Here is a 16047-nt window from a genome sequence, read left to right as displayed (position 1 = left end):
TAAGGAGTGCACAGGTGAATAGAAAGTGTTGCAGCTGTCTTTTTCGACATTGAGAAAGCATGTGACATGATGTGGAAGGAGGGCTTGTTAATTAAACTTTGTAAATTAGGCATCTCAGGCCGAGTCTGTAGATGGCTTAGGGATTTTTTGGTGGGAAGAACAATTCAAATTAGAGTAGGAAAGAGTTTTTCGCAGTATTTTGTTGAAAATGGGACGCCTCAAGGCAGTATAATGAGTCATTTGTTGTTTTCTATAATGATAAATGATAAACAACCAAGGGAGATGCAGAAAACTCGTAGGTTAACCTTCACATGTAATTTCATAGGAAACTACAGCACCCCGCTAAAACAATGGATGATGAACAAACGATGGATGATGATCAACGATGGATGATGTCCATTGGAACAAGTCGTTATGTTAGTTATTTCTTAGTTACAGGGTGGATCAAACATGAACCTAACAGGACACTGCTTTTTATTTTTATTTTCATTTTATTTATAAACATGTCATGGGTCATATAATTCAGAATTTTATCTGGCCAGCAAATCAATCTTTAATTTTCCACAGAATGAAAAATGATGTAACATTATTCTAGCAGGTTGCACCTACGACACCAGCGATACTAGACAAAAGTAAATCAGTTATCAATCGAATTTTCCTCTTTTTTATTACAAAGAACATATATTTAAGTAGTGTTTCAAAACAATAAAAAGTCAATTTCATTTAAAGCAGATGCTGACCTGATTCAATGCTGGCCAACAAAGTTTTAAGAGAATAAAGGTTTCAACAGAATTTACCAAACAATATTATCAAAACATCTGGACCATTTTATAGTCTGCGGCTCCGCCCCTCGATGAATTCCTGCTCTGGTGATGATGTCAGGACTCCCTTCAGCATCCATTTTGGAGGGGGGGCTGCTTACGTTCCAAATTAGCGCCTGTGCTTGTGGTCAACCTACCAGCAAGATATCACTGTAAGACCCACCCCTGTAGTCCCTCCGAGAAATTACAACTGGACTGAGTTCCTGCAGTGGGAACATGACAGAAGTTCCAGTGCATTATTTCGCTCACACACACATTTGTTTTTCAACAGGACAATGATCCGAAACACACCTCCAAGCTATATAAGGACTATCTGACCAAGAAGGAGAGTGATGGAGTGCTGCATCAGAAGCTATGTAAGGGCTATCTGACCAAGAAGGAGAGTCATGGAGTGCTGCATCAGAAGCTATGTAAGGGCTATCTGACCAAGAAGGAGAGTCATGGAGTGCTGCATCAGAAGCTATGTAAGGGCTATCTGACCAAGAAGGAGAGTGATGGAGTGCTGCATCAGAAGCTATGTAAGGGCTATCTGACCAAGAAGGAGAGTCATGGAGTGCTGCATCAGAAGCTATGTAAGGGCTATCTGACCAAGAAGGAGAGTGATGGAGTGCTGCATCAGAAGCTATGTAAGGACTATCTGACCAAGAAGGAGAGTGATGGAGTGCTGCATTAGAAGCTATGTAAGGACTATCTGACCAAGAAGGAGAGTGATGGAGTGCTGCATCAGAAGCTATGTAAGGGCTATCTGACCAAGAAGGAGAGTCATGGAGTGCTGCATCAGAAGCTATGTAAGGGCTATCTGACCAAGAAGCAGAGTGATGGAGTGCTGCATCAGAAGCTATGTAAGGGCTATCTGACCAAGAAGCAGAGTGATGGAGTGCTGCATCAGAAGCTATGTAAGGGCTATCTGACCAAGAAGGAGAGTGATGGAGTGCTGCATCAGAAGCTATGTAAGGGCTATCTGACCAAGAAGGAGAGTGATGGAGTGCTGCATCAGAAGCTATGTAAGGGCTATCTGACCAAGAAGGAGAGTGATGGAGTGCTGCATCAGAAGCTATGTAAGGGCTATCTGACCAAGAAGGAGAGTGATGGAGTGCTGCATCAGATGACCTGGGGCCTGTACTACGAAGCGGGGTTACTGGCTTATCGGTCCCCATGTGAACGGGTTTAACCAATAACTGGGCAATTCGATCATGTTTTAATAAAATAACAGTAAGGTGTTAAACATTTTTGTTTTTCCTACATTTTGATCAGGTTTTTCAGCATCTGAAAGATAAAATATAATAATATGTCAACATATAAACATGACAGTTTAGGCAACAAATCAATCGTTAAATTAATGAGTCTTTAAGATACTTACTTTTGCATATCAGAATCACTTCACAAGGTATCCTGGTGGTTTCTCCATATTTTTATCACTACTACAATAACCATCAAAAATCCAGTCCCAATCACAGCTCCAATAAAGATCTTGTACCATGTCTCCCCAGGGTGAATGTCAACTACACAAAAGAAAAAACAAAACCTTGATCTTTAGTACATTGTATAGTTTTAATTATACTCTATTAAGCAAATTCATACAAATAAATATACAGACTCATCCCTATACTGTTATAAATAAATCCACCAGTTGTAGTCTTTATATATAGTGTATTTAAATGTTGCCTTTCAGCCACAATGTTACTGATTGCTTTGAAATTAAATGAATGAAAGGCATTTAAATAAGGTTTTAAAGGTAGGTTGTGTCACTTTTCTGGTTAAAAAGCCCAGTATTTTGTTGCTATGCATATTAATATATTCAACTGAAAGGATTTTAAATATCATCTACATTCTTACCCCAGATTATGTCCATTTTGTTGTCCAAACTGACATGTTCCACAATACATGTGTAGTTTTTCCTCTCTTCTTCAGGACTGACAGTCAGACTCTTTCTCTGTTGGTATGTCCCATCCCCGTTGGGAAGCACATCCCCCCCTTCCAGCTGCTCCAGTGGTACAGGCTGTCCGTCTCTCAGCAGAGTCATGTTGATGTGTCTTGGGTAGAAGCCAGTAGCCAAGCATGTCACCGTCTTTCCAGTGTCACTGTCTTTAAACAGAATTCGTGTCTTTGGCTTCTCTACATGGAAACAGGAAATTTATTTTCATTTAGTTAACATTATTATTGTGGGGCCCCGCTCATGACATAAAGATAAAAATCATATATATATTGTAGCCACGTTTTACTAATTTGTTCTCACAATGTACAAAATCATGGGCACGTTTTAATAATTTCTTCCCTCGTTTTGGTTAAATCTGTCACAGCATGGTGGAGGGGGGAGTCCAAACGGAAATACTTGCACTGAGAAGGAAACACGCTACAGGAAGGTAGATGTTAATGACCGGACTGGAGATTACGAGACAAACAGGTACTTTAACAAAAAGCAACTATCGTGGCTCATCGGGGCCACATCGGGGAGGGGACGTGAAGGGCAGGCGGACTTGACGGGCGGGACATCATAAAATCATGGCCATGTTTTATGTATTAATTTGTTCCCTCGTGAAAAAAATGAAAATTTAACTGCACTTTACCTGTACTGTGGAGAGCTAATGGCATACAATTAATTCCTTTCCAAGCTCTATCATGGTTCTCACAGCTCTCCTTTTGGTTTGCTGGTATTACTAACCTTCTTAGGTCCCATGGTGGAAAAACACGAGAATATTCACAGCACAATTCAGTGATGTTCTCTGCAGGAGCGTTAGTGGTACACCGACTCATACGCACGCATTCTTGTTTATTCGTAAATACATGCATGCTTTCTCAGATACGTTTAAGCAAGAAAGGGCTGGTTGATCCAGGCATATTTGGGGAAAAAAACTTGAGCGTCACCCGCTTACATCTTGAAAGAAATCGTTTACGTTTGAATGTGGATTTGGCTGCTCCGTTAGCTAGGCTACAGTTTAAGCTAAAATTAAAATACAATGCAGACTGTTTACTTTTTTGGAGCAAGTGGTGACCGAGCACGTTGAAAATTGACCGGAGTGACTGTGATGAGCGGAAATTCTAACTGCTCTGCTCTGATCACATGGTCTGGTACCGACCCATACAAGTTTTAGCAGGATCAGTAGGGCTCCAAGATTTCGGTCAAGGTACAAGTCAAAAAAACCCTTTCGACGTTCGAGTTCCAGGGTTCTACTGTATTCATGATTTGAACCCCCCACCACATTTCATTGTGCCCCCTGCTCCCCATACTCGATTTTCAAATTTCTTCAGAATTTAAGTGGCAATCCTAGGTTGGAGTGACGTACAAACACATTCACCTTGCATTGCAAGGAATCATAATAGCAAGATGCACTTATGTGGAATATCGAGAGCTAGGGCGCTTTACCAAAATATTTTTTTACTCGATTTAGTTAAATAGTGTGTTTTAGTAATTTGTTCCCACGTTTTAGTTAAGTCACTCATTTTAGTTAAATCATGGGCACGTTTTATTAAATTGTTCTCACTTTTTTGCACTCTGTATTCGGGTGCCAGGCAGACTGTATATAGCAAACAGAGACAATGAGAGACGGATTGACACAAAATTACTCTATGTTAGTCCTGAAAAGGACTGCAGAACAAGCACCAATATCTAAGAGACAATGAGAGACGGATTGACACAAAATTACTCTATGTTAGTCCTGAAAAGGACTGCAGAACAAGCACCAATGTCTCAGAGACAATGAGAGACGGATTGACACAAAATTACTCTATGTTAGTCCTGAAAAGGACTGCAGAACAAGCACCAATATCTCAGAGACAATGAATGACAGGATAACATGGGAAGTTACACTTACTGTAGGATGGACACACAGGAAGTCTAAGACACGCAAGGATCAGGCAAGAACCGAGTACAGCCACAGTTAAAGGCGCACGCGACAACACAGCACAAGTACCTACACTAACAAATACAAACGAGGACGAATTAAGACTTTAGTGTTACAGATAACTTGCTACACCACTGTCAAAATGTCCATCTGCAAATAGTCAGATTTACTTGAGGAGGACACTTACGTCGTCTGTTTAGGATGTTCTTCCCCTCTGTGACATACATCTTCAAGAAATGAAAGCATTCTTGAGCTCGCAATGTTACGGTAATTGCAGACATTAAGTCACTGGAGAACTTTTCAATTTTGCTCTGATTTGTGGGCAGATTCCAGGACCCAGAGCCCTCAGCCGTGTCCAGAAACTGTTGTCCGTCATAAGCCTCCCAAACTCCAACTCTTCCTGTTTCATCGTCATCCAGTTCACAGCCTGCCAGTCTCTGGAGGGTGTGAAATCCTGACATGATACATAAAATCCCATTTAACTAAGCATTTCATTTCACAATAAAAATAAAAAAAATCTCACTTCCAACCCCATTATAAACCAGTTACCCAGTATGTACCAATGTTTGCACTGTAGTGAAGTACATGGACTTGTACCAGTAGGCTGGGATAAAATCCTCTATTATAATCATGGCTGGTCGGTCCTTTTGGTGACTTAGGTAGCTAGTTAGGACACCAGCTTCTGAGGGGGTGCTGACTTTACCTCAGACAGGGGGTGTTAGTGGTGATGTGCACCACATCAGGTACTGACTACAATAGATGATGTGACCAAATTATCAAGCACGTCTACCTGGTATGAGGAAGGACCCCATTTTGTCCCCTGGATCACTATAAGGTTCAATGACTTGTGTCTTCAGAGATGCCTGCATGCATAACCACTGGAAATCCTGCTTTTTTTTAAACATTCTGGGCATTTTCTTCTGACCTCTCTCGTTACTGGGTGGGTAAGATTTATATACCCATTGAACTGCCTCTGACCAGATTATTATTCGTCCATTTCCTGCACCCACTTTTCCTATTCAAGGGCACAGGGGTCTGGAGTCTATCTTGGAAACTATGGGCACAAGTTAGGGAACAACCCAGGATGGGCTGCCAACCCATTGCAGGGCACATTCACACACCATTCACTCATACACCATTCACACCTCATTCACTCACACACCATTCACACCTCATTCACTCACACACCATTCACACCTCATTCACTCACACACCATTCACACCTCATTCACTCACACACCATTCACACCTCATTCACTCATACACCATTCACACCTCATTCACTCACACACCATTCACACCTCATTCATTCACACCTCATTCACTCACACACCATTCACACAAACACGTTCACACCTACGGACAACTTGGTAACTCCAACTTCATCTTTGCATGTTTTAGGACTGTGGGGGGAAACCAGATTGACCAGCTTATTATTATTGATATTTTGTTTATTGCAGAAGGGTGGCAGTTTCTGAGATGCAGGAATCACCACATCTGCCACAGACAATTACACCTCAATCTTACTGCAGTACTGGGCACGTCAGTTCCGATTTTAACCTCTGGACCCTATTTGTTTGTTCCTTATATTCATTTGTTGTTCAGAGCAGCAGCCTGTTTGTCACACCCAGACAGCACACATACAGTATGTGGCCAGGACCAGTGACGTCACGCTCATTGAAGCTGAGCAGATAGTGTGGATGGAGCTGAGGCTACATGTTATTTTTAATTAACACTTTACTTGATGGGGCACAAATAATATATTATTATGCTATTATGTATTAATTAACCAAAAACTCATAGTTAGATACTTATCTCATGTTGCTGTTTATTAATGAATCGTGATGCATCTTTTATCTCAAGCAGTTACTATATTTGTTACTATATCTAATTCTATATACCTTTGTGAACTACTGAAGGAGTTACTAAGGAACTACTGAAGGAGTTACTAAGGAACTACTGAAGGAGTTACTAAGGAAATACTGAAGGAAGTCATGAATAACAAGTGAAATAATGATCTTATGTTTGTTTATCATTAATGAATGGTGATGCATCATTTATCTCATACGTGTTCATGATTCATACTTCAATAGTAAGTTAGTAACTGAGTTATTACTGTTACTAAAAGTTATTACCATTACTAAATATTTGTGCTCACCTATCTAGAGCATTACCCAGTTGAATTGTTTGTGTGGTATATGGTTTTAAACAGTATGCATACATGTGAAGTAAACAGAACAGATCCACTCCATAGTATATAAATATATATAGTATAACCCTATTGTGGGTTATACTGTATAACTGCATAGAGGACATGCATCATTGTCTTATGTTAAGATCACAGTTTACTTTTCTTGTGTTCTCAACATATCTAAATATCTTTTCTCAAGATTGCAAAATAAGTTCTCAGAAAAACAAAATGTTGTAATTAGACATGTGAATAGCATTTGTCGTGAGAAGGAGGGAAGCGGGTTCCACTAGAAAGGCAATGGCTGTCATGCTATTGCATTTCCGCAGTTTTTTTGTTATTGCATTGTCACAGTAAATCTAAAATTCTCCCTGTGTCCTACACATAAGTGGGGGATTCTCTCTTGTTGTGAGAAATGATTTTAAGTTTATAAAGTGGTAGCGGCAATAAAGCTATTTCACACTATGGTCTGTTATACAACTAGTATGTTTATTAAATTTATGGTAAAGTTAGATAGACACGGTACGTTAAATGGGCAGAGGGCTGGTGCACTTGAATAGGAACCTTCTATGACCAACTATGGTCTGTTATACAACTAGTATGTTTATTAAATTTATGGTAAAGTTAGATAGACACGGTACGTTAAATGGGCAGAGGGCTGGTGCACTTGAATGTTCGTTCCCGGTAACGTGTGAAACAGCGCCCTCTGGAGTCACACATTACGACGGTCACAGAATTCAGTATAAAGTTATGAAAAGTTAAATAACAACTGTGTAAATTTAGAAAAAACAATCAAGGGGAGATCATCACCTAAGAAACACATTGCCATTAAAGAGAAGACAAATTACATTTGTCCTACTCACCGGTATGGTTAAAGTGTGGCATTATCCTCCGAATGTGATTATTCATGTTTTTCTTAACACCCAATATAAGATGTTTCCTAAAGTTGACAAAATCCTGGGTATCACTGCTTAGTTTCCAGTACTGAGGACACTCATCTTCAGATCTGAAGGTTTCAATAGGTATATCATCTACTTTGCCGACAATATAAAACTCTGAAGACTCAGTTCCACTTGTAGTAAGTGTTATGTAATACCATAAAGAGTGAGTACCTGGGGCGGGGAAAAGAGGAGCCCGATTATTTATTGCTGCTGGAAAAATTAATCAAGTGACTGGCTGAACTAAAACGTCAACAGAAACCGAGAAACTCTATGTAAAAGATCCGCAAACGCCACACGTTTTAGTAGGATTCACCCACAGCATCGATCAAATCACATAATCCTTCATATCACCTAAAATTGCAGAATAAGCAAAACTTGTACATCTAACAGAAATGTCATGTCTAAATCGCATGTCTTGTTGTCTACAGCTTTTCAGATCCCGCACTTCCTTACCATCGGGTACATTTACTTAAACCACCACTGTAGCCTGTAGTATAACAGAAAAAACTCTCTCTATACTGTATATAAAAAACAACTCGCCCCTTCATATGACCAGACTTACGGCAGAAAGCTAAGCTGTTACAGCCCACATTTGTTGTATCATTATTTTAAGATTTGATCCCACCGTCCCTTTTCCAGTCGCGATCATGTTCACTATAAGCAGTTTGTAAGGTGGACTGACGGATGTATTTTCACTTATCTATAGCAATAGATGACAGAAAATTATAAAATTCATGGTAAACATTCTTTTCAACTGCGCAACTGCCGGAAGTGAAAGGAATTAAAATGAAAGTAAAAAAAAACACGACAACAAAACAATCATTGGAAAATTGCAAGTCTTCTTCCTATATGGTGTATATCGATCAGGAAAGTAACTCATTAATAACGGTAAAATTAAACACGGGCTTCGGAATGTTTGGCTCGGCAAGCAATGGGAACTTTAATCGTGCGAGAGAAGGCATCTCACAACTCGGCCTGAAAGTTTAACAATATGCAAACTCCAAAGCTGGAACAGGAATCAAACTCACGGCATTCGACAACAGTGCTCACCAACTAGCCATCATGCCTTACGAACACCTTCCTCGAGTAAACTTACTTAAATCACCATCCTACCTCGTCACTGGAAAAAAAACTCTGTAAAGACACTACTGCACATAATAAAATTGTAAATTTACCTGCAGAAACAGGTACCAGAAAAAAACTGGTGATAAATATCCTCAACTGGGACATTGTCGAATGGGCAAAAAATGAAAATGAAAATAATCTTAAAAACTTGTGATATGATCCCCTGACCCAGCTGTGGTATCATTAAGGTCATTGCACTCATATACTGTATGGTAACTGATTAACATCTCGCTCAGCCCACATCTTGCCCCCCCATCCCACAGGCTGCAGCAAGGTGTACTTGTCAGCAGAGTGTGAATTACCCCTCCATAACTGGGGGGTACTGCCTTCATAACACTTCTATGACCATTATGGTGTGAACCGGATACAATTTGGGATAAACTCTGGATTCATTGTTTCTATTATCTTTGCATCAGTAAACATATAGTTATGAAAAGAGCCCCTGTGCCTTTATCATGCAGAAATATAACAAAAAATTTTCAACCAATAATTTCTTGCTTAGATTGACTCCCCTTCTCTTTCTGCATCCAAGTCATATTGAATTGCATCACATTTTTCATCGCATCGTATCATGTTAAATTGCATTGTGTTGAATCAAGTCGTGTCAAATCGCACTGCCTCACAATGGGAGTGAATCACATTGCATTGCATTTGTAGTTGCTTCATATGTACTGTATCTTTAATGTATCAGATCATTGGCAATGCATCGAGATGTGTATCACATCGGCCTCAGGGATGGAGATGCGCATCCCTAATAAGAACCGTATCTCATCTGTGAAACATGGCAATGGTAGCATCATGATTTTGGACTGCTTTGCTGCCTCTGGACCAGCATGACTTGCCATGACTGGTAGGACTATGAATTCTGAATGGCATCAGCAAATTCTACAGGAAAATCTCAGGATATCCATCCCTGAACTGAAGTGCAAGAGAAAGTGGATTATGCAGCAGGACAATCACCCTCCATTACTCAACCCGTTCTACAAATAATGGTTAAAGCAGAACATCCATCCATCCACCTTCTACCACTTTTCCGGGTCGGGTCGCAGGGGCAGCAGTCTAAGCAGGGAAACCCAGACATTCCTTTTCCCAGCCACTTCCTCCAGCTCCTCTGGGGGAATCCCGAGGCGTTCCCAGGCCAGCCGAGAGACATAGTCCCTCCAGCGTGTCCTGGGTCTTCCCCGGGGCCTCCTCCCAGTGGGACATGCCCGGAACACCTCACCAGGGAGGCGTCCAGGAGGCATCCTGACCAGATGCCCGAGCCACCTCATCTGGCTCCTCTCAATGCGGAGGAGCAGCGGCTCTACTCTGAGTCCCTCCCGAATGACCAAACTCCTCACCCCAGCCACCCTGTGGAGGAAACCCATTTCAGCTGCTTGCATTCGCGATCTCGTTCTTTCGGTCACTACCCACAGCTCGTGACCATAGGTGAGGGTAGGAACGTAGATCGACTGGTAAATCGAGAGCTTTGCCTTTTGGCTCAGCTCCTTCTTCACCACGACAGACCGATGCAGCGCCCGCATCACTGCTGACGCCGCACCGATCCGCCTGTCGATCTCCCGTTCCATCCTTCCCTCACTCGTGAACAAGACCCCGAGATACTTAAACTCCTCCACTTGGGGGAGGACGCCCTCCCCGACCCGGAGAGAGCACTCCACCCTTTTCCGGCTGAAAAGCAGAAGAATGGCCAAGAATAAGTCCTGACCTTAATCCTATAGAAGAGCTGTGGAGGGAGCTGAAGCATGTGAGGATTTATGTTCGTGTGAGGAGGCCCACCAATGCCCCTGAGCTGACGCTGTTCTGTAAAGTGCAGTGGGCTCCGATTGCTCCAAGCCAATGTGCAGGACTGATCAACAGCTACCAGAAAGGTTTAGTTAGGGTTGGTGCAGCAGAGGTTCACATACGTTTTCTACACACATGTATGTAGCATTGGGTCATTTTAAATGAAGCAGTATAAGTATAATATTTCTTGTCATTAGTTTAATTGGCTTCTTTTTATCCAGTTAAAGGACTTTTGATAATGTTTTAGGTCATATTTAGCAGAAATATAGAAAATTCTCAAGGACTCACAAACATTTTTTGCTATAACTATGCAACACTGTTTCAGTTTTAGGGCACTCTGTCTTAAAATTTGATCACCTCCACTTTATCATCTCTACAATGTGTCTGCAGATTGAAAATGATATGAAAAAATACTTACTGTCAACATCAAGTGTCTTCTACAGCTGCCGTTTCTTTCTTTTGCTGTCAGACAGTGCTGCTGTTTCATTTTTGGGGAAATTTTTCTGAAAATAAAACTAAGTGTAGATCTTCATGTTTTCATTAAGTAGTAATTAGATCCATGGAATACATTTTGACTTATTACATTCACAAGGACAAATGTCGCCTGGTTTCCTTTGCTGCTACTAAGTAGCATAGTGTCAATTTTGGGGCAATCTGCTTCAAAATCTAATCAGCTCCATTTCAACACCCATACAATTTCTCTGCAAGGTTTGAAAAAGAACAATCAAATACTTTGTGAGTTATAGTTTTAACAGGATCAAGTGTCAAAACTGTGATTTTTGCTGTGATTATGCAGCATTACTTTACTTTTGGGGCAGTCTCTCACAATATTTGATCAGGTCTAGTTCATCACCCATACAATTACTCTGCATAGTTTGACAAATTGAGCCTGAGTCAAAAGCTTTTATTTTTATTGCACAGTTAGAATGAACCCGGTGGTGGACACTAGCAGTAAAGGGGGCCTTTCGAGATTTGTTAGCTTGCAGGACTTCTGAAGAAGCTGACAGGTACTGGCGGACTAAGCAGAATGCAGGTTTGGCAGTTTGGGAGTTTTGGGACAACCTCTTGTCCTATTTAGGGTAGCAGGGGGTCCAGAGCCGATCCCAGAGGCTACGGGCGCAAGGCAGGGAACAACCCAGGATGGGGCACCAACCCATCACAGGGCACAAGGCAGGGAACAATCCAGGAGGGGCACCAACCCATCACAGGGCACACTCACACACCATTCACTCACACATCCACATACACATTTAAGTATAGTGAATAACAAAAACTGTCTATCATTATTTCTGTTGATGGTGAAGAGAGGAAATCGACTTCGTTTCTGATTATCTATTCATTGTGCACACTGATAATCAAGTGCTTTTTGTTTTGTTTTTGTTTGTGAACGTCAGTGACACTTCACACTTTTTTTTTACCATTTCACTCAGCTAAACCCTAAATTCTGTCATGAAATTTGCACACAATTGTACACAGTAGGTGGCAGTATTCAACAATAAGTCTCACAGCACATGTCTGAAAGTTCAGGAGCAATTCGAGGAGCATAGTCACTATAAATTCATTCAACTTTCAATTTGTTTTTCACCTGAATTTTGTTGGTTACAATATCACGTTAAAGGTGGGAAAATACCTGACATAAACACACTATCTTGGTTTCCATGAAAGATATAATCTTTAGTTCTTCCACTTAAGTCCATGCCAGTTTGATTCAAGCTGATAAGAACCATAAGATCTCATTATAAGAAAGATTGCTGTAAAATGTTTTGTATGGTTCAATTTGATAAAATTTCCGGTGTGGAAAATGACCAAAACAAAGGGTGCATCCGAAATTGCATATTTACACAGCATATACTGGTGCAAGCACTTAGCCATTATGGTTACCATCTTGCATACTAACTGGCCCAAATGTTTGTCAGTTGTGTAGCTTGACCCCTTAAAAACTGTTAAAAAAGAAATACATATTCAAGTAAAGATATATGACTGAGTATTGTTTTCTACACAAATTTCTGAGAATTCTCAGCGTCCTTATTTTGGCAGCTCCTTGATCCTTTCTTAGCCCACTATGCATGGACTGAACCATAAAGCGTTCCCCAGTGAGTGGGATCAGTACTGTAGGGATCCGCTGCAGCAGCAGTAGTGGCTCCCTGAATTGGTTTGCTCTGAGGCCTCTATAGTTGGGATTGTTACACTCGTCCCCCCCGGATTCATTGTTAAACAGTTTCAGAGTGTGGTGGCTTTATAACTAGCAGTAACGCTAACAGCTAAATTTGTCTCATTTTCAGCCCCAGTTTGAGACTCGGAGACGGATGATGGTCCTGCTACTACATCATCTCTGACTGCTTTAGTCCCTCTTTTAGTCTCTCTTTTAGTACCTCTTTTAGTCCCTCTCTTAGTCCCTCTTTTAGTCCCTCTCTTAGTCCCTCTTTTAGTCCCTCTCTTAGTCCCTCTCTTAGTTCCTCTTTTAGTCCCTCTCTTAGTCCCTCTTTTAGTCCCTCTCTTAGTCCCTCTCTTAGTCCCTCTTTTAGTCCCTCTCTTAGTACCTCTATTAGTCCCTCTTTTAGTCCCTCTCTTAGTCCCTCTCTTAGTCCCTCTTTTAGTCCCTCTCTTAGTCCCTCTTTTAGTACCTCTTTTAGTCCCTCTCTTAGTACCTCTATTAGTCCCTCTTTTAGTCCCTCTTTTAGTCCCTCTCTTAGTCCCTCTCTTAGTACCTCTATTAGTCCCTCTTTTAGTCCCTCTCTTAGTCCCTCTCTTAGTCCCTCTTTTAGTACCTCTTTTAGTCCCTCTCTTAGTACCTCTCTTAGTCCCTCTTTTAGTCCCTCTTTTTCATGCTAGTCTTTTGCTCTCTTCTTTCTTTTCTGGGCACCGCTGTCACACTTTCTATTGCCTGCAATGATGATATTGAGATTGCATGTTATGCACATGCTGTTGTCATATTGCAAGGCCATGATATTCAGCTGGGATGAGACCATCAATAACTTATGCTTGTCACACCTGCATCTGATCAGTTTTAGCCACACCTACCTTCACCCACACAGCCACACCTACAACGATCATCATGCTACTTGCTTTAAGCTGAGCACTTCTGTAGCCTGGTGTGAACAACTGAGTTCCTGTGCCACAAGGAGCATTTTCTTTTTCCGTGCCATTTGTGTTTGAGCTGTGCTTTGGAGTTCCATGTTTACCGATTCTTGGCTTTGTGCCATCTGAATTCGTTTGCATTGTTGATTACCACTTTGTTAATGAAGCTTTGCCAGAATCTACATTTTTGTATCTGGATGTTCCCTTTAGCTGTGATTGGATTTCTGGTTACTTGGTTTTGGCTCTGCTGGTTTCTGACTCAGATTTGAGCTCCCTGATTATGGATCTCCAAATTCTGTTCAGTACAATGGTAAACAGGAAACAACACCTAATATGCTTTTAAATTTTATTGATGATTCCTTTTCAAGATTATCTAGTATCATTACAAAATTAGTCCAAATTTACTGTTATTTTGAGACCCCCCCTCATCTTGGGGCCCTTGCTAAAGCCTACTACCTACAGGACATTGACAGGAAGTATGTGGGGTGCTGTGGCTCTGGGGTTAGGTCTCTGTCTTCAGGACATCAACAGGAAGTATGTGGGGTGCTGTGGCTCTGGGGTTAGGTCTCTGTCTTCAGGACATCAACAGGAAGTATGTGGGGTGCTGTGGCTCTGGGGTTAGGTCTCTGTCTTCAGGACATCAACAGGAAGTATGTGGGGTGCTGTGACTCTGGGGTTAGGTCTCTGTCTTCAGGACATCAACAGGAAGTATGTGGGGTGCTGTGGCTCTGGGGTTAGGTCTCTGTCTGCAGGACTTCAACAGGAAGTAAGTGGGGTGCTGTGGCTCTGGGGTTAGGTCTCTGTCTTCAGGACATCAACAGGAAGTATGTGGGGTGCTGTGGCTCTGGGGTTAGGTCTCTGTCTGCAGGACTTCAACAGGAAGTAAGTGGGGTGCTGTGGCTCTGGGGTTAGGTCTCTGTCTTCAGGACATCAACAGGAAGTATGTGGGGTGCTGTGGCTCTGGGGTTAGGTCTCTGTCATCAGGACATCAACAGGAAGTATGTGGGGTGCTGTGGCTCTGGGGTTAGGTCTCTGTCTGCAGGACTTCAACAGGAAGTATGTGGGGTGCTGTGGCTCTGGGGTTAGGTCTCTGTCTGCAGGACTTCAACAGGAAGTATGTGGCGTGCTGTGGCTCTGGGGTTAGGTCTCTGTCTTCAGGACATCAACAGGAAGTATGTGGGGTGCTGTGGCTCTGGGGTTAGGTCTCTGTCTGCAGGACTTCAACAGGAAGTAAGTGGGGTGCTGTGACTCTGGGGTTAGGTCTCTGTCTGCAGGACTTCAACAGGAAGTATGTGGGGTGCTGTGGCTCTGGGGTTAGGTCTCTGTCATCAGGACATCAACAGGAAGTATGTGGGGTGCTGTGGCTCTGGGGTTAGGTCTCTGTCTGCAGGACTTCAACAGGAAGTATGTGGGGTGCTGTGGCTCTGGGGTTAGGTCTCTGTCTGCAGGACTTCAACAGGAAGTATGTGGCGTGCTGTGGCTCTGGGGTTAGGTCTCTGTCTGCAGGACTTCAACAGGAAGTATGTGGGGTGCTGTGGCTCTGGGGTTAGGTCTCTGTCTGCAGGACTTCAACAGGAAGTATGTGGCGTGCTGTGGCTCTGGGGTTAGGTCTCTGTCTGCAGGACTTCAACAGGAAGTATGTGGCGTGCTGTGGCTCTGGGGTTAGGTCTCTGTCTGCAGGACTTCAACAGGAAGTATGTGGGGTGCTGTGGCTCTGGGGTTAGGTCTCTGTCTGCAGGACTTCAACAGGAAGTATGTGGGGTGCTGTGGCTCTGGGGTTAGGTCTATTGCTGTTATATTATTCTAATGACAATAATGTATGGTCTCTCCACATTCAGTTGGTTTAATTAGACAAGAGAAAATTTGTGTTATCTTATTAGAAAACAAAGTGAATGTATCAACTGGAAAATGATGTTTCCTTTTCAAAATACTCATTCTAGTTGTGTGGAACCACACAATCGATTCAATCGAGTCCATTCAAAGAATTATGCATAAAAACTAATACTGACAAAACATTAATTTATTATGCATTTTACATAAATCAAGGACATAATGCCCAATGACATAATGACATTGTTGTATCCGACATGCAGGCGAACGGGGAAGCAGGCGAGAGAGCCGTAGATAAGGGTAAACAGGGTTTATTTAGCAGGGACACGAACAACACGGTTTAATTAACTAACATTAATGACGGATCTGGAGAAACTAACTCAGACGCGGACTAAATACACAGGACATGCTGAACTTAACAGGCAACAGGTGTTACAATC

General features: G+C 42.0%; 1 protein-coding gene across 4 annotated transcripts in view; it reads right to left on the bottom strand.

The window, feature by feature from the left end:
- Positions 1–2164: 2164 nt before the first annotated feature.
- The window catches only part of LOC111855416 (major histocompatibility complex class I-related gene protein-like), a 42188-nt gene continuing 28305 nt past the window's right edge, over positions 2165–16047 (bottom strand). Inside the window, exons 1-5 of one of the 4 annotated variants that reach the window (XM_023834406.2) lie at positions 8355–9599; positions 7715–7963; positions 4851–5117; positions 2658–2936; positions 2165–2323 (exon numbers count right to left, since the gene is read on the bottom strand). In XM_023834406.2, the coding sequence (XP_023690174.2) occupies positions 2202–2323; positions 2658–2936; positions 4851–5117; positions 7715–7760 (714 nt within the window). In that variant the 5' untranslated portion in view covers positions 7761–7963; positions 8355–9599 and the 3' untranslated portion in view covers positions 2165–2201. Of the gene's footprint in view, positions 2324–2657; positions 2937–4850; positions 5118–7714; positions 9600–16047 lie in introns of those variants that run through there. The other 3 variants (XM_023834405.2, XM_072707508.1, XM_072707507.1) reach the window with 3 other exon arrangements.

The sequence above is a fragment of the Paramormyrops kingsleyae genome, chromosome 25 (assembly GCF_048594095.1).
Source record: "Paramormyrops kingsleyae isolate MSU_618 chromosome 25, PKINGS_0.4, whole genome shotgun sequence".
NCBI lineage: Eukaryota > Metazoa > Chordata > Actinopteri > Osteoglossiformes > Mormyridae > Paramormyrops > Paramormyrops kingsleyae.
This window is presented reverse-complemented; position numbering and strand designations above follow the sequence as displayed.